Source organism: Mycteria americana, chromosome 3, assembly GCF_035582795.1.
Source record: "Mycteria americana isolate JAX WOST 10 ecotype Jacksonville Zoo and Gardens chromosome 3, USCA_MyAme_1.0, whole genome shotgun sequence".
Taxonomy (NCBI): Eukaryota; Metazoa; Chordata; class Aves; order Ciconiiformes; family Ciconiidae; genus Mycteria; species Mycteria americana.
Genome location: NC_134367.1, coordinates 84,716,235 through 84,734,029, shown reverse-complemented (window position 1 = coordinate 84,734,029; position 17,795 = coordinate 84,716,235). Strand labels below are relative to the sequence as shown.

The following is a 17,795-nucleotide window of genomic DNA, read 5'->3' as shown; positions in this document are numbered from 1 at the left end:
ACAGCCAGGGAGACAACCGGAGGGGCCCTGGTCAGCACTAGGTAACTAGTCCCTCCCGAAGTCTACGCTGCTGCGGTTTTTCCCTGTCGTTGCTCTCCCCCGGGGGGTTAAAGGAGGTGTGCACATGTCTGCCCATGCCTCAGCAAGCTGCCATGGGGTACCACGGGGTCTGACACAAAACGACAGCGGTGTCCTCCATGCCGGCTGCCGTTGGCATAGCCTCTAAAGGACTCTCCAAGCAGACCATGGAGCAAAGAGGCAGCTGCTTGGTGCTCCTGATCATGATGGACCGCATGTTGAAACTGTGGTGAGACGTGCTAGGGAGAGGGTTGTTGAGGGATGCCTGTCTGGCACCTTCCAATCACACGTGCAAGACCCCTGAATCAGCAGCAAGTGGCGGCTGTGCAAGCAGCCTCTGCAGCCGCCCCAGCCATCTCACCAGCGCAGCCATTCCTCAGGCATGACGCGGGGACCTCTGCAGCTCCCATTATGAAGATGACTGGTCCTCAGTCCCTCATCCAGTCCCATTCGGGAGACTAAGTGATAATGTAGGTCCCAGCCTTTGGCAAGTTCCTTTAATGATCGAAATTCAGAGGAGGAGACTGAGTTTAATTGCCAGTTCCAGCACAGGTCTACCAGTTATTAATGTTGCTGGTGTTCTTTTTATCAAATACGAACTCAACTGTACTTCCTAGCAGGCACCTCTTTCTGGAGCTCAGTGTGAGCAGGAGGGATGTAGGTGCCTGGAAAAGGGATGTGAGTGATTTTGTTGCCGAAAGTACAAGTAGACAGGATGAGGTAATGCAATACAGCTCTGCTGTTTAAATTTACAAATGCATCATTAATGCCTAAACTTGTAAGTATTGCTCCTCAGCATTGCTACTCAGTAGTATACTACGCATATGACAATGTACAAGAAGATTAAAAATACCCTCTTTTACTTGCTTTTACTTAGCGTATTAGACAGCAGTGAGCAAAAAGGTAAGGCTAGGGGCTGAAGCACGGAGAAGAGCATTGCCCCTCCCGGCCCTGACTGCCCAGAGTGGTCCCTGAGGGGCTCCCGCAGAGGAGGGGCACTACCTGGGCATCAGGAGGAGAGAAAGGGAGAGGAATGAGAGGCAGTGCCAGGAGGGCCAGAAACAAATTTCATTTGCATTTTGTGTTTTCTCAGATTGGGGCACACTTCTGTTAACTCTTGTTACTTTGCAAAATTGAAATAATATAGCTGCAATGACTGGCAGAAGTGTGGGCACCCCAACCGTATCTCAACATGCCTGGAACAAAGCGAGGCTGCAGCCTAACGCACTGGCTCGCAGCCTTTGCATGCCAATGCCCGAAATTCCTCCTGAAGGAAGAGTGGCCTGTTCAAAAGACTCTCCTGTAGCAGCTGCATCTTGCTCCACACGTAGTGTTTCCCCTAAAGAGCAGCCCCGCTGAGCTGGGGGGATAGGGGAGCATGGGCAGGAAGGGCACCGGCGCGGTGTGTCTTGCTACCCAGCTAGGCGAGTGCCAGCCTTTGGTAACTACAAGACCCTAGCAATTGCTAGGTAATCGGAGAGGGAATCCATCTCTCCTTTCTTCTCCCCCTTCAAGTCTCTTTGAACAACCTGATCTGCGTGGAGGCCAAACCCATCAGCACCTGCCCCCCAGAGCCCCCAGCCCCTCCAGGCGCCCACGGGGAGGACAAGGCAACCGCTGGGCGGGCAGAAAAGTGGGATTGCAAAACTGCTGGTGCTGGCAGGAAACCTTGAGGTCAGCAGCAGCAAAGACCACCTTCAGCTGGGCTGCCTCCCCCGCCAGCAGTGGTCCTGTCCTGCTCCAAACTGTGGGGCCGGTGGCCGCTGAGGCAGGGAGGTCTTTAGGGACGGCCAGCTCTTCTGGCGGGCCCAGGAGGTGACTTGCCAGCTGGAGCTGTCAGCGAGCGCCAGTTTGCTGCTTCGGGGGGACATTTTGGTCATGCAGGAACTCCCACGCTGGAAACAGCTTTAACAGCTCTGGCCCAGGCTTCGAGAAGGTCTGGGCCTCAGTTTTGACTTTTATTTCGTGTGAGGACCTCGCCGCCAACTCCCCCGAACAGGGAGAAAGCGTTTCCCAGCCCAAACTCCCCAGCCCAACCGAGAAACCCCTCGGCGCACCCTCCCTGGGGCTCCCATTCTTGCTTTGCTCAGGCACACCAGCTCCTCAACGCATGCAGACAGGGAAGCTCTGCCCCTCTTTGCAGCTAGTCAGTGCTTTGCAGGCTGCATCGACCTGGTCCCAGGGGAATGAAGCGCAGACAAGGAATACAACTATCCAGGAGCTTAAATAGAAGGAGTTTTAAAGCCCTCCGTAATTTTTTCAACAGATGATCTGTTTCTGCTCTTATTTTGTAACGTTTCCTGTGAAGTCCTCGCCCCTGTCCAGTTTTCGGAGGGTACTTGGAAGCCTGTCGATTCCTGCGCAGAAGGCAGGGAGCAGAGCCGGCGCGGTGTCGCGGAGGGGTCACGGCTTCCCGGGCTTCCTGTTTATTTTGGGAAGGGGTCACCCGGCCAGCCAGCCGCTCTGCCTGCGCCCCGGGAAGCCCCCAGCCACCGCATTCCTGCCCCCCTCCCCGTGGCAGCAGACAGTTGTCGACTGTGGCTCGCAATGCAGAGCGCCAAGGCGGGGTGTAAATGGGATAACCCGACATGCCTATTTACCCAGCCTGGGGATAAGGGGCGGAAGCTTCTCCACATCAACTGCCCTTTCTTCTGGCTTCTGGAAGTATCTCTCTGAAGTTTTTATTTCTCTTCGGAGGGTAGTAACCTCTGAATTTCTCAAGTATTTCCATGATCTTTTCCTCGCTGCTTTTTTTCTACTGCTACTTGAAAAGAGGGCGTAAAGTCAACTGCTCAGTTAAAAACAGAATTGTTTCCTTTTTTAAAGAACGTGCGCAATTTTTGCTCCAAACCGCCCAGGGCAGAGCCCACCAATGGAGCAGAAGCTGTAGCTGGATGCTCTTGCTCGCCGTGCGACTCCCTGGTAAGTAGCGCACAGATACGTGCCCAAACTGTCTAGAGCAAAAATCATGGCAGAATAGCAGCATACATAGCATCTCCGTATTTCGGGAGATAGCCGTGAACTAACGGCACACCAGTGTCCTGCCGGTGCTTCCTTTTCTAGGCAGGCTCTGCTTAGGTGGTGCCTCACAGCTCTTCAGAACTTAACACCAAACAGCGGTGTTCAGCACAGCTGTCTTCAAGGAGTTAAATAAAAGGGACCCATGTATGGCAAAAGGCAGACACCGAGTAGCTGCTCGAGTCCCTCTCAATCCTCTGGCACGTCCTGCCCCGCAGGGACCTAGTGCGGTGACCTCCCTCCGGCCTCCGTGGAGTATTTTTCTGCCAGTGCCTCCGTCAGCTCCTGCCGTCAGCTCCTGCCATCAGCAGTCAGCTGCAGCCCGCAGGGCAGGACAGCCGTCAGCGCGCCGCTGACGAGCGGCTCTCAGGGAAGCGTGCTCTCGTCCTGCGAGCACGTAAGCGCACATGGCTTTACATTCATAGTGATGCTCCTGTGAATAAAGTTATAAGTGGCTGTAAACACCTGCAGGATCAGTGGCTTACCACGAGCCTGTCCAAAGCCTATTTATGTCAACAGGCTGCACCTGATGATACTCTCGTTTGCATCAGTATCTTTTTTTTTTTCCTATGGCACTAAATAAAACACTGTTGGATGGGGATTCTTCTTTTTTCGAAGATTCTTCTCTTTTCAGTGTGCCATGAGGCTGGCTTTGGGACCAGCATCAATGTGAAAGCAGGACATCGCCTGAGCTGCTGTTTGAATTGTACATCTTAAAATCCATACATAAAGGGGGGGGGGGGATTCACTTTCAAAATGATGGATTGTTTTAAATGAGAATAAAAAGTTTCAGTGTTTCTAAAATGGCTACCAGTAGCTCACGCTTGCAGGCAAACATGAGCAGCTGTCTACCAGCAAGATCCAGCAGTTGCTTTAGGGGCTTTTGAACTGTTTGGCAAAAATCACATAATCCTCACCTAGGCAAGAAGCCCACTGAAACCTGGGTTCATTCAGCTTTCTGGAAAATCCTCTGGAGCAACCTGCCATCTCCAGTAGGAATGAAAACAGCAGAAATGCCATAAAATCAGGAAGCGCCTCGGAGTGGAGGCAAAGCGCCTCTGTTCCTACCTGAACTCTCCTCTCAGCAGAGGCTCTACAAACATTATAACAAATATTTAATGGCCGAACTCCTGGCTGTGCACTGGCGGAGGCCATAATCTGCTGTCAGGTTTCTGCAGGTTGAGCTGGCAGGTCTTGCTTTCAGCCACGATGGCACTGCTTCGGTGGGCTCCTTGGCCTCAAATCGCCTGCATCTGACCAAATCCAAACTTCAAGGACGATTCCCAGCCTCTCCCCTCTCAGTTCTGAGAGAGTAGCCTCCATAATTCATTATGGATCAAAGAAGGAGAGGTGGTAGCACCCTCCAGCATAATCACCCTTCCCATCTTGGCTTGGGCCATTTTGCTACTACGCTGCAGGACCAGAAGGATGGAAATAAAACGCATGGAGGAAGCAGTGCATATCTGCAGCAGGGGAAGGATGTGGGGCAGCCCTCGATCGGGAGGGAAAGGGGAATGCCGAGGGCACAGGGGAGCAGGTGGGGAGCGCTGGTTTGGACGCAGAAGGAAAGGCAGGCCCACTGGAGGATGGGTACACAGGTGAAGCGCGGGCTGGGGGCACAGCTCTGGGGCAAGGGGCCGTGTCCGATCGCTGCCACCAGCGTGGAGGAAAGGCGGGAAGGGAAACGGGACCCTGCAGGGAGGGAAGAGCAGAGAAACACAGCAAGAGCTCAGTGTGGCCCAATGAAAAATGCCAAAAAACATGGGGTGGGAAGGGGCTCGCCATGGCGTTGATGGGGGGTGGCAGACAGAGTTCATCTTAAAGAGCTGCCCCGCTCTGACCTCTCCTCTCCCTTCCTTCCCTCAGCCATGACACTGGGCACAACCGGGACAAGGCGAAGGCCTCCCGCACCATGCTGGGCCCCCATCCATGCCACCACAGTGCTCCCTGGCCGCGCACTGCCCTGGCCCTGCGTGGCCACCATGCCCCATCAGGTGTCCTCCAGCACTCGCTGCTCCTATCTATAGCGTTGGCGTGTCATAGCAAGGGGCGCCGCGCAGAGATCGGCACAAAAGGATGCTTTCTGTTTCCAAGAAAAAAAAAGGAACAAGAAACAAATGCATTATCTGTTCGATTCCTGTGCAGTTACTGCTGTAACAGTCAGCAGCTTTGAGGACTTTTTTCGTGATTTGATACATAAACCACATTTCCTATGTAGCACTGCCACTATTTTTTTATCAGCTTTTTGACACTGAGCTCGGTAACGTGGATTTTTTCGCCTTTTCACCAGAATGAATTCAAAGGCAGCAAATGCGGCAAAAACAGAATACCGCTCATCTTGACTTTTCCAAGCAGCCAGTTTTCATTAGAAATAAAGGAAAATAAATACAGATCACATTTTCTGTCCTGCAGTTAAAAGCCTGCCACAGCTGAAAGCTTTGCTTTCTTCTTCCCCTGCAGCCTCACTCAGCTAGCACTCCAGCTCTGCTCATGATCTGCAATGTGCAAACACACTGTTTCTTGGCTTTCCACCAGTATATATAAATATATGTAATTTTTTCCTTCAGAGAACCTGGAGGCTAAAGCAAGAGGGTAAAGAAGTACGTGACTAAAACATCCAAACTTCCTCTTTCATAAGCCATCACATGATGAAGTGCAATTACAATTCCTGCCTTGTCCCTGCCAATTGCAGGCGCATTGCCTCACCCGAGAAACCCGGCTTCTTCCCCCTGTATGTGTGTGAGTGTGTGTGTGGAGGCAGCGATCGTTACAGCCGGCTTGGCGAGGCTCCAGCTTCGGGCTGGAGAAAGAGGGCAGTGGGTGGAAGACGAAAACAAAGATCTGTTTACTTAGCATGCATGGATAAAGCGTCTTTCCAGCCGGGGAGGGGAAGGGGGAAGAGAAACAGCTTTAAAGGACTTTGATGCAATGCGAAAGGAGGGCTGCTGGGGAAAAGCGAGCCGGCGTTAACCCTTGGCTCTCCGGGAGCACGTCTGGGCCGCGCCGCGGCCGGTGCTCTCCCCTTCCCCTTCCTCCTGCCCCCCGGCCCCGGCCCCGGCCCCGGCCCCGGCCCCGGCCCCGGCCCCGGCCCCGGCCGGCTGCTTCGGAGCGGCTACGAGCCGTGAAGGGCTCGGCCGCAGGCCCCGGACGCCGAGCTCCCGCGGCAGCAGCCCTGGCCGCCGCCCCGACGTGCGGGGCTGGCTCGGGGGCCGGGGCGGCTTTTCGCCTTGCTGCTTAGCAGCCCGGCGCCTCCGGGACGCCCAGCCGGGCGTGCAGTTGCAAAGTCACCCAGCCTGGCACGGGGGCCGGCGCTCGGGGCCAGCGCCAGGACGAGGCGGCGGGCGGGGCAGGGCGAGGCAAGGGCCCCCCCGCCCCGGGGGGCACCGGCGGCCGCGGCGGCCGGTCCCGGCCCCGGCGGGCGGCGCTGGAGGGAGCGCGGGGGGCGGCGGGCGGCTGGTGCCCCCGCTCCTAGCCGAACCCCCGCGCCGGGCCGCGGAGCCGCCGCGGGGAGGCGGCGCTTTTCGCGCGGGGCCGGCCCGGCGGCAGCGCCCCGGCCCGCAGCGCCCCGGCCCCGCCGTCGGGCGGCTGCCAGCCGCGGGGAGGCACCTCCGGGCGGCGGCGGACGTCAGAGCTTCCCCGGCCCCGGCCGGCCCCCGCCTCCCGCCCTCCCTCCTTCCCTCCCTCCCGCGTAACCTACATAACGGCGTGGGAAGGGCGGCCCGAGCACGGGCGTCGGGGGGAGCAGCCTCCGCCGTGTTTACCCTGCCCAGGCAGACGCGTGCAGCCGGCCGTACGTGCCGGGATGCCCCGGCGAGGGGTTGCTTCGCCTCCCGTGGCAAACGGGAAGAGCGAACACCCTCCTTTCCTCCCTCCCTTGCCCCCGCCCTGTGTTTTGGTGTGGATGCAGGCGGCGGATGGGCGATTCGCCGCGTGGAAGGGGGACGGGGAAACATGTCCGCAGGTTTTTCTTTTTCGGGGAGGAGACGGCGCGTGCTTCGGCTGTGTGAATTCTGCTCATCTGCATTAGAGAACCGCTGGTTTGTGGTTGAAAATGACAGGAAATCTAGAACGTCCTATTTCCTGTGCACAATGACAACAGTTTAAAAAAAAAAAAAAAAAAGAAAGAAAGATGGGTAATCGTTTTATTTATTTATAATGGTGCCTCCCGCCCCGGCGGGGAGAACAAAGCCGGGCAGCGGCGCGGGAAGGCGCCGGCCCCTGCCCGGAGCTGGCGCTGAGCGGCCCCGCGGGGGGAGCCCGCAGCCGCGGGGCGCGCCCGGGGCGCCGCGCCGTGCCCAAGGTCAGGGGCCGAGCGGGGCGGGGGACACGGAGCCCCGCAGTGCGGGAGGCGGCCCGCGCCTCTCTGCGTCCACGGGTGGCCGGTTTCGGCAAAGCCCCTCGGCGGCGCAGGAAACAGGAACAAGCCCCACAATAATAATAAAAATAATAACAGAAAGGAAGGCGGGGGCTGCAGCGCGCCCCCGCCCCTCGCCTTGTCCCTCTCCGCTCCCACGGCCCTCCCCGGGGGCGAGACGGGGCGGGGGCGCGGCGGCCCCCGGCGGCAGGAGGAACCCCCGGTGCCGGTGCCGGTGGCGGGGGCGCGGGCAGGGGCCGGGGCCCGGATCGCGGCGGCGGCGGCGGCGGCGGGGCGGGGGCGCCCATCGCGCAGGCGCGGCCGGCACTGTCGAAGAATCGAGGCGGCGGCGCGCAGAGGCGGCGGTGGCGGCTGGAGCCCGGCACGGCGCCGCCGCCAGCCCCGGCCCCGGCCCCCGCGGCAGTCCCCGCCCCGCCCGCCCCGCCGCGCCGCGCCGGCCCCCGCCGCCCCGCGCCGCCCCGTAGTAGCCAGCGAGCGGGGGAGCCGTGCGGGCGGCAGCGGCCGCAGCCCTGCGCCAGCCGCGCCGCGGAGATGCGCGTCCCCGCCGCCCTGTGAGCGCCGCCGGCGGAGACGGCGAGGGGAGCGGCGTCCCCCGCAGCGGCTCTGCCTGCCGGGGCGCCCGCCGCGCCCCGCTCCAGCGCACGGAAGAGGAAGGCGAGGGGGAGGGGGCCCGGCGGACGGTCCCGCTGCGGCCGCGGCGCCCGAGCCTCCCCGTCGGGACTCCGGTGACGAGGGGCGGAGGAGGCGGCGGCCGGAGCCGGAGCGGGGGGCGCTCGCCGCTGCCCCGGGGCCGGGACATGTCGTCGGCGGCGGTGGCGGCTGCTTCCCGCAGGCAGTCGTGCTACCTGTGCGACCTGCCCCGCATGCCCTGGGCCATGATCTGGGACTTCACCGAGCCCGTCTGCCGGGGCTGCGTCAACTACGAGGGCGCCGACCGCGTGGAGTTCGTCATCGACACGGCGCGGCAGCTGAAGCGGGCGCACGGCTGCTTCCCCGAGGGCCGGGCCCCGCCGCCGCCCCACGCCAAGCAGCCGCCGCTCTCCGCCAAGGAGCTCCTGGCGCAGCAGCAGCAGCTCGGCCACCCCGCGGCGGCGGAGGCGGCGGCGCGGCCCCCGCCGCAGCCCCTGGAGCGCTACTCGCTGGCGGCCGAGCGGCCGCCGCCCCGCCTGGGCACCGAGTACGGCGGCGGCCGGCAGGTCAACGGCATCCTGGTGCCCAACGGCTTCCCCAAGCCCGAGGAGCCGCCCGAGCTCAACCGGCAGAGCCCCAACCCGCGGCGGACGCACGCCGTGCCCCCCACCCTGGTGCCGCTGGTGAACGGCGCCGGGCTCCCCGCCGCCATCGGCGGCCTGGGCAGCCGCGCCGCCGCCGCCGCCGCCTCGCTGGCCGCCATCTCCGCCGCGCCCGCCCCGATGGCCGTGCCCGTCCCCCAGCAGCCGGCGGCGGCGGCGCAGGCGGCGGGGCAGCCCGGCGAGCTGGGGCACAAGCGCCCCGGCTCCGTCTCCTCCTCCTCCTCCTCCTCCTCCTCCTCGGGCGGCGGCGGCGGCGGCGCGGCGGGGGAGCACGACGGCGGCGCCAAGGAGAAGCGGGGCTCGGCCGAGAGCCTGCCGGCGGCGGCGGAGCTGGCCGCCGAGGGCAAGGGCCGGGTAGGCGGCGAGCAGGAGTGGCTGGCCAAGCCCAAGACGGTGCGGGACACGTTGCTGGCCCTGCACCAGCACGGCGGCCACGCCGTGCCCCCCTTCGACAGCAAGTTCAAGAAGGAGCCGGGCATGGCGGGCGGCAGGCTGCTGGGCTACGAGACCAACGGCGCCGTGGCCAAGCCAGGTGAGGCGGCGGGGGCCGGGGGGCGGCAGGCAGGGCAGGGCAGGGCAGGGGGCGGCAGGGGAGGAGAGGGCAGGGGAGGGGGGCCTCTCCCGGCATGCGGGGCGGAGGATCGCGGGCGGCTTCGGGCGCCCGAGGCGGCGGCCCGACGGCCTGGGTGGCCGGGGGTGGCCGCGGCCACCCGCTTCTGCGGTTGCACGGCGGTGACCCCTGTGCTCGGCGGTACGTTGCGACTGCGCTGCCTTCTCACCCTCCTCCTCCTCCCCCCCCCCCTCTGCCTCTGCAGGGGCCCGGGCCGCCCGGAAGAGGAAGCCTTCCCCCGAGCCGGAGGGCGAGGCGGGACCCCCGAAGATCAACGGGGAGGCGCAGCCCTGGCTGCCCACCTCGTCGGAAGGGATGAAGCTGCCGCTGACGGCCACCCCCTTCATGTCGCCCCCGCCGCCCACCGCCTCGCCCCACTCCAACCGGACCACGCCGCCCGAGGCGGCCCAGAACGGCCAGTCCCCTATGGCCGCCCTCATTTTGGTGGCGGACAATGCCGGGGGCAACCACGCCTCCAAAGACGCCAACCAGGTCCACTCCACCACGCGGAGGAACAGCAGCAGCCCCCCCTCGCCCTCCGCCATGAACCAAAGAAGGCTGGGCCCCGGCAGGGAGGTGCCGGGCCAGGGGGCCAACGCGGCGGGCGGGCTGGAGCCCGTCCACCCCGCCAGCCTGCCGGACTCGTCCCTCGCCGCCAGCGTCCCGTTGTGTTGTACCCTCTGCCACGAGCGCCTGGAAGACACCCACTTCGTGCAGTGCCCCTCCGTCCCCTCCCACAAGTTCTGCTTCCCCTGCTCCCGGCAGAGCATCAAGCAGCAGGGGGCCAGCGGGGAGGTGTATTGTCCCAGCGGGGAGAAGTGCCCCCTGGTCGGCTCCAACGTCCCCTGGGCCTTCATGCAGGGGGAGATCGCCACCATCCTGGCCGGAGACGTGAAAGTGAAAAAGGAGAGGGACTCGTGACTCGCCCGCTCTCGCCGCCCGACGTCACCTTGAACTCGAACTGCGCGAATTCTGTATATATCTATAAATATATATATATAAATATATATATATCTCCAAGACAAGGGAAATGTAGACTTCATAAACATGGCTGTATAATTTTGATTTTTTTGAATACATTGTGTTTCTATATTTTTTGAAGACGAAAGGTATGTACTTATTATAAAGGCATTTCTTCTAATTCTTCTCCTTTTTTTGTTTGTTTTGGGTTTTTTTTGTTTTGTTTTTTTCTTTTTTCCCTTTGTTATAGCAACTATTTGTTGTGCTTCCCTGGTGACAGTTACTGTTCAATGTAGGCTGTGACTTGCGCTGCTTTTTTTAGAGAGCACTTGGCAAACCAGAAATGCTTCTAGCTGTATTTGTATGCACTTGTTTCTTTTTTTTCCCTTCTTTTTCTTTTTTTTTTTTTTTTTTTAATGCCAAATACACTTTCTGACATTGTAAAGATTGCCTTACTGTCTGTGATTCCTTATTCCTGGCCCCTGTCCTGTAGAGCTGGTCGCATGCAGGCTTGGTCTGAGGCGGTTGGGGAGAAGAGTGGCTAGCCAAGGCGGGGATGCCCTTCGCCATCCCGCCGGCCAGGCGAGCTTAGGGAGCAGGAGGGCTTTCTCCCAGAAACGCGCGGCTCGGGTTGCGATGGCAGATCCGTCAGATCCAGTCCCACATTCCTCCGTGTTTCTCAAGGGAAGTTGCCTCCAGAGTAGGATGTGGAGAGGTGTCCCAGCGGCGCTGTTGAGTTAGGGATTTCTGGGTTTGTTTGTTTTTGGTTTGGTGGTGGTTGGTTTTTTTGGTTTTTTTTTTTTTTTTTTTAAGGCAAAGTTGACCGCAGTTCACGTGATCAGTTGTAAGATTACAAAACTGCATTTATTCACCAATTAGATACCATAACGTGGAATTTTGATAACGAACTTAATTACACGATTGGCGAAGGCGCCAGCGTAGCACTGCCATCTCTGAAGGTCTTCAGCGTCACTTGTGGGGCTTCTGTGTCTTTGGACAAAGCTGGGGAGGTGGGGGAGAGACGTTATTTTTTTTTTTTTATATAAATTTAATTTTCAGATAGTGCAGGTGGACTTTGAGTTTGCTTATCAGTCACCTCTAGTGCTGTTGCTATTGTTACTATCGCTGACCCGGTATTTCCAAGTAGTGGCAGGTACGGTGTGGTACAGTGACAGTGGTGACTGAGGCTCTGCCAGATTGCCCGCGGGCATATCAGTGACAGCCCAAATGTGGGTGGAGGAAACCTGTAATTTCCTTATTACGTGTGCTTGAAACAAACCTACTGCTATTCTTTGAAAATGAAAATATAAACTGGTTGAAATGAAAGCAATTAGGGCTGCACATAATGGCCCTGGCCCTGCCTTTTAAGCTACTTTGGAGAACTCTTTTGTAAAGCCACTTCTTTTGATCACGCTTCTGCATCACCAAGCAGAATTCTAAAAATCAATAAATCATTGGTTACTAGAAATAGTTCGAGTCTTATAGTGATGTTTTTGTGCTGTTTATAGTTCGTTGGCAACGCTGCAGCTGTACGAGCCCTTCTGTTGAGGTGTTTATAACTTGGTTATAAGCGGTTGTTTCTGAGCAAAAGGGTGGTGAGGTTGTCCCTTCCTGGGGACGGGCTAATAAACACTTTCAGTATCGGAAGAGGAGGAGGAGGAGGAGGAGGAAAAATCTGTTCAGTCGACTATAATTTGAAGAATTTTGGGTGCTTTTTAGTAAACTGTTCTTATTGTGATAATGTTCAGACTGCAATTTAATGCAGAGTAGGTCTTCTTTGGAAGACTTTTTTTTTTTTTTTTTAAAAAAAGAAATGGTCATTATTAGTATTTGAAGATCAGAACTGCACATGCACAGTAATTTTTTATGAAGTGTTTAATGAGCACACCCACTACATTGTGTTCCATATTACAGGTCAATGTAATATTAGATAAGACTTGCATGATAAACAAATTCATTGAGTCAATATTACGCTTTAAAACTTATACCTATAGTCAAGATTGGTGTCTTATGTAAACACATTTAGCCAATTTGAAGAAAACGCACATTATATATATATATACCTATATATATACCTATATATAAAAAAAAAAACAACTGTAAAGGATTCTTTGGAACCACTATGATCTGTGTAAATGTGTATTTAGGCACTTTATTAAAAAAAAATGGATTTTGAGCTGATAGATGGTAACAAGTTCTTCAAAGTTGCTTGGCATAATACCTCACGTGGGATGAAGCTCATGTTTTTGATTAAGGTGGTATCCCTACTCTTAAAATAAAAAAAAAAAAGAAGCAAAACCGAAACCCCAAAGCCTCCCTAAAAAGGCCCCCCCTTTTGTGTTATCAGGTGGCCCAGCTCTGAGCCTGCCGAGGGTGAGACCTCCTCCTGACAAAGCATACCCTTGTTTTGGGGCCGAGGGACATTGGCGTGACTGGGCGGAGAGGCCCGTAAGGAAGCGTGCCTTCCTCCTCCTCCCCGCCGGCCGCCCCGCTCCCCAGCTCTGTGACTCCTGGATGGAAACTCCCCGGGCGGTGATGCCAGGTGGTGGCCCGGGGACAACGTAGCTGGAAAAGAAATGGCTCGCGGTGGCTGTGCTCGCTCAGCTGACGTTCAGCCCCCATACCCCGGCCAAGTCTAATCTGCACCGTGAGATTTCAGAACTGCAAAAGGAAACCAAAAAAAAAACCAAAAAGGAAAAAAGTTAAAATCTGAGGGTGTTCATACATAGCTCATTTTTCTCACATTCAATGTTGCTTTTTTTGGTTTTGTTGCTTTACTGAGTTACAATAATGCTCCGGTGGATTCTCCCTTTATACCAGTTTACTTCTTCCTGGGCTACAAGCTTTTTCCTTTTTTTTTTTTTTTGTATTATTTTGAAGTGCTTTAGCTGCAACAGTTCTACTGTTAATATTCCTTTTTAAACTTTTTAAAAGGTGATACTGTAATTTGTGTAGTATTAAAAGTGTTTTAATGAAGAATGTGTGGTTTGTTGTTTTTTTTTTTTTTCCAAACCCGCTTCCATCACATTTTTTTCAAAGATATTTTTTCCTGGCAGATCACCTGCACAGTGCTTTTGTTGATAGCTGCTGAACTAATCTGTTGCCATTTTTACTTTTTTTTTTTTTTTTTTGCTTCTGGCACTAAATATAAGAAAACTAGGAGCTTTAAATATTTCCTGTGCTTTTTTGTATATAAAAAAAGAAAACTCGAAAAAGCCATAGTTGCCCAAGTGCAGTTTTTTTTTTTTTAATTTTTTTAATACCGTTTCTGACACTTGTAACCAGGCAGCAGTGTGGGGCAAGAGGGGGTGCGTGGAGCCGGCGGGTGCTGCCCTGCGCCCGGGTCCCGGGGGGTGGGAAAGGCGCCGCACAAGGGAGGCTTTGACCGCCTTTGCGGTGGCCTCAGAAAACCTGGTATGTTTGGGAGCTCTCTTTTTAGATGTGCTGTAAACCAGGCCATGGCAACCGCGTGTTTTTCTGAACTAGCACTTAGGCAAAGGGTATAAATACATTTGAGAGTGCTCTCTAGTGGCTTGTTATGTCAACAGAGCCCCTGGATCCTTTCCTTCTGCGCCCGGGCCAAGCCCTGCTCGTCCGTCCTGCTGATGGGGTGGCCGCTCTCGGTGGGACGGGATGGGACGGGACGGGATGGGATGCTGCTCCGGGGGCACCCAGCCACCCGCTCGCCCTCCCGGGGTGACAGCTCGCCTGCAGGGTGGCACCTGCCCTGCTGGTTGCACCTGCTCCCCATGTCTAATTCACCCCCAAAGCGGTGTGGGACACCCCGTCTGGTGTCCGGGGCCGCAGGGTGTTATGGCGTAGCTGCAGTCCCTGCACAAACACAGCCTCTCCTCAAGCGGGAGGAGAAAACATTAGACTGTGCAGAAATTAATGGCACCAGGAGTAGCTGAGCTCGTCGTAAATGGAGACGTTCGTAGCCCTGACTCCTACCGCTTCAGCGCGTGCTTCACCACAACAGGGCTACGGGCGGGAGGCGTCCAGTAATGAGGCTCAGCCCTCAGCATTTTATGTTTCTCCTCCCCAAGCATTTGCATTTAGGTAGCTCCAGCTGCAGCTTTTGAAAAATGATTTTAAAAAAACCCTTTTCCCAAAGTGGACTCTTGTTTGTTTAGGTGCTGCTGTCCAGCCCAGGATAAACTACACCTTCAAAGTCTGTGCTCCCAGAGATAAGGAGGGAAGTAAAAACCAAACAAACAAAAAAAAAACCAAAAAAAAACCCAACCCTTTTTTTCCCCTGTTGAAACAAAAGGTGGGCCTGGGCAATGTATGGATTCACAGGGGCACGGGACGGCCCAGTCGCCCTCCCTGGCATGCCACATAGGCCAGCAGGACTCCTGAGTCACCCTCCTTTCCTTGCACCGGCCGAGGTCAGGCAGTGCCGTGCCGCAGGTGAATGGAGTGCCTGCTTATCCACGGCATCACCCGGGGGTGCCGCTCCGGAGGAAACTCTTTCACGGCCTGGCAGCCTCTGGAGCGAGTATGGGCTTTGAGCGCTAAGTGCAGGGTTGAAATTTGAATCGCTGACCTCCCTGAAAGGCTGAACCCTCCAGGAGCCTCCCTTCTGGGAAAGAAGAAACACTGACATCTCCCACAGAAATCTCCTATGTGCACGTTAGCGTCCGTATGGCTGTCTTGGTTGGCATAGGTGCACTGAAGATGGGGTGATAACTCTGCAATTGTTTTTCTACACAAGTCACCTAACTTTGCTTTTCTTTCTGCCACTCAAGAGCCAGTTTTGCAGAGACTGGTATAGCAAAGCACATGCTAAAACCCAACATGTTGCATCAAGTGGAAGCCCCCTATCAAATCAATGGACGGAGAAGCCAGGAAAAGTTTGTGAAAGCTTCCCGCTGCAGGAGGTGTTTCTTCCTCCCACCACCTTTGACTCAGCAAACACTGCAAGAAGCATCCCTGCCCATTAGCTCCCACCTCCACGCAGGGCCGGGGCAGAGGTGAGAACCCACCCTGCCCTGCACAGCACCTGGCCGTGCCCCCACCTTGGGGTCCCCTTCTCTGCCCCCCCAACCTGCCGCTGCTTGCCCCGGTGGTCCCCAGCCCCGGGGTGCCCCCACCCCATCCCGGGGCACCCTGCCCGGGGGCTTGCTGCGAGGTGCCCTCCTCGGCGCAGAGCTGTGGCTTCCCTGGGAAACCCTGGGGAGCCTCCGATTTTCAGGGAGACCTCAGCCGCTGCCTCTGGGAAGGAGGGCATTCACTGTTCCCTACAAAAATGCCAAGTATGCGTTTTCTTTTACCCTTTTCCACTACAAAACACTTATTCCCCACCCCACCCCTCCCCAGAGATGCCTCATGCCTTTTTTTTTTTTTTTTTTGGCAACCATTTGGAAACAGAAGATGAGTAAACAGAGATGAAAGGGGTTATTGGTTCACCAGGTCGCTTCCTTGCAGCAGGAAACAACTCCTCCTGTTCCCGCACTGCCGGGCCGGAGCAGCCGGCCGGCGGCTGGGAAGCGGGCAGGCGGGGGGCTGCGGGAGCACCCCGGCTGAGGACGGGGGCCTCACCCTGCCACCCACTCGGCCAGGGGCACAAGAAAGCAAGCTCCTCTCCCTCATGTGGTTTTGGGTTTTTTTCTTCTTTTTGCATCTTTATGAGCTGAAGGAGGCCTGATTTTTTTTTTTTTTAATAGATTCCCTTAATTTTTTTTCCACCAGAAATCCAGGTTTTTTCCACCAGAAATCCAGGGTTTTTTTCAACCTTTTTTATGGGAGTGTCACATTCTCCAACTGTCCAGTAGTAAGAGGACTTACAGATATTAGGCAACAACTGCATAACGGAATGAGGCATTTAATTTTGTGCAGACTATTTACAACTTTTTTTTTTTTTTTTTGTCTTACTTAATTCAGCTGCTGCTAAGCACTGGGACCAAAGAATTTTCTCTTATAAGATGCATCATCCTGCAGCTGATAGTTAGAAAGCTCAAAAATGAGGGTACTGTATGAAAGACTTCAATGGGAGCAGGGGACGGTGATGCTCAACATCACCTTTCTTTCACTCCACAAAAATCAGGAAATAAACCAGCCCCTGCACACTGACTCACACCTTTGCAGATCCTACTTCATGCGCTGCAATGAAGCCAAACCAGCATAAGCACCACTTTTTCCATCGCGCTTTCAGACCTATTTGCACTGAAATAATTAAAAAAAAAGCCCCACTAACTTCCCTGTGATTTTGTGATGGTGACTGAATAATCCATTTTCCCTATGACAATACAGTTAGGGCAACCTCCCTTTGGAAATTACAGAAGGAAGGAGTTCTTATTTCTTGCAGAAAGTACCGTGCTATCTTTATTAACTCTGGGCAACAAAACGCTTCATGCAGTAGCGGTGCTGGATATCGGCTTCCCTGCACCTGGGAAGAAGGGGGCTGGATGGGCCCTGCTGGGGCTTTAACTTGTCATTCCAGGGACTCTAATTAGTTCAAAATTTCTGCTTAGGCATCCAAGCTGCACCTTCTGGCTTTCCCGGAGGAAACAAACGATGGTAAACAGCGTGAAGTAACGATTTTTAGCTGTGCTTTTTAGTGGCTATTTTGATGATTACTTTCATATTGTGAGAGCCTTTCTATTTGTGCAAGCCCTCTGCTTTCCTTTGGAGAGACAAATAACCTGTGCCCATAACTGGCCCGACTACTTTATACCCCCTATTAATATTTTTATAATCCAGACGGTTATTTCACCTCACTGGTTCTGCTTCTTTGGGTTACCGTGGCTCTTTGCCCAGACCTCTTTGTTTGACCGCGTTAAAATTAACACGCAAACGTGGAGGTCCGACTTCTGCTCCTCTCCTCCACAATTCGGTTATTTCCTGAAATCCGCCTCTTACCGGCGAGGCTTTCCAGGTAGCGAGACTTTCTGGGAAGGGCAGTGCGTGCTGGGCGGTTAGTCATTTGGCCTCCGGCCACCCCTCGGGGAGGACTCGCAGCAAGGGCTCTGCAGGTTTTGCGTGGTCCTGGCACTGGTGGAAGGTGCGGACCGGCAGCCCGGCCCGGCCATGCTGCCTCCCGGTTATCTTCCGAGCAGGAACATTTTGAACTGCAGCAACAGCATGTGTTTCTTCATCCTGTGTCACAAAAGTTTCCTGACATTTAGTGTTTTGGGGTGGATCCCTTCCTTTTCTGCGAAGAGTGCCAATTTCAGTGCTGCTTTTGATGGATAACAGTCCACGAAGCACTGGAGCGACACCAGTAAGTCTGGTTTGCGTAGGCAAGCTTCCGGCCTCCCTTTTTAGCTGCTCCCTGGCTGCAGAGGGACGGGGTTGCCCGCCCTGCCGGCCCCCCTCGTCCTTCCCCGGCGCCCCGGCTGCCGGCAGCACTTTCCCTGGGGGAGCACCTTCAGAGGTGGCTGCAGGGGAAGGGGCTGTCCGAGAGGGTTGGGTTTCGGCCACATTTCACCCTTTGCACTGGCTGCGACCTCGGGGCTCGTTT

The 17,795-nt window shown here is 56.0% G+C and overlaps 1 protein-coding gene and 1 long non-coding RNA gene across 3 annotated transcripts; one reads left to right on the top strand and one right to left on the bottom strand.

The window, feature by feature from the left end:
• Window positions 1–940: 940 nt before the first annotated feature.
• Window positions 941–6,660, bottom strand: LOC142406996 (uncharacterized). The gene is made up of 3 exons (XR_012774769.1): window positions 4,938–6,660; window positions 4,165–4,349; window positions 941–3,529 (listed from the first exon to the last, which is right to left on the bottom strand). It is a non-coding gene; the product is annotated as an uncharacterized LOC142406996 (long non-coding RNA).
• A 1,472-nt stretch (window positions 6,661–8,132) lies between these two features.
• IRF2BP2 (interferon regulatory factor 2 binding protein 2) lies at window positions 8,133–10,514 on the top strand. Of its 2 annotated transcripts, XM_075495911.1 has the most exons (3): window positions 8,133–8,820; window positions 9,022–9,295; window positions 9,579–10,514. In XM_075495911.1, the coding sequence occupies exons 1-3, from the start codon at window positions 8,269–8,271 to the stop codon at window positions 10,292–10,294; spliced, it is 1,542 nt and encodes a 513-aa protein (XP_075352026.1). In that variant the 5' UTR covers window positions 8,133–8,268; the 3' UTR covers window positions 10,295–10,514. The 2 variants fall into 2 exon arrangements, with proteins under 2 accessions (XP_075352026.1, XP_075352025.1); XM_075495910.1 differs by having other exon boundaries at window positions 8,133–9,295.
• Window positions 10,515–17,795: the final 7,281 nt, after the last annotated feature.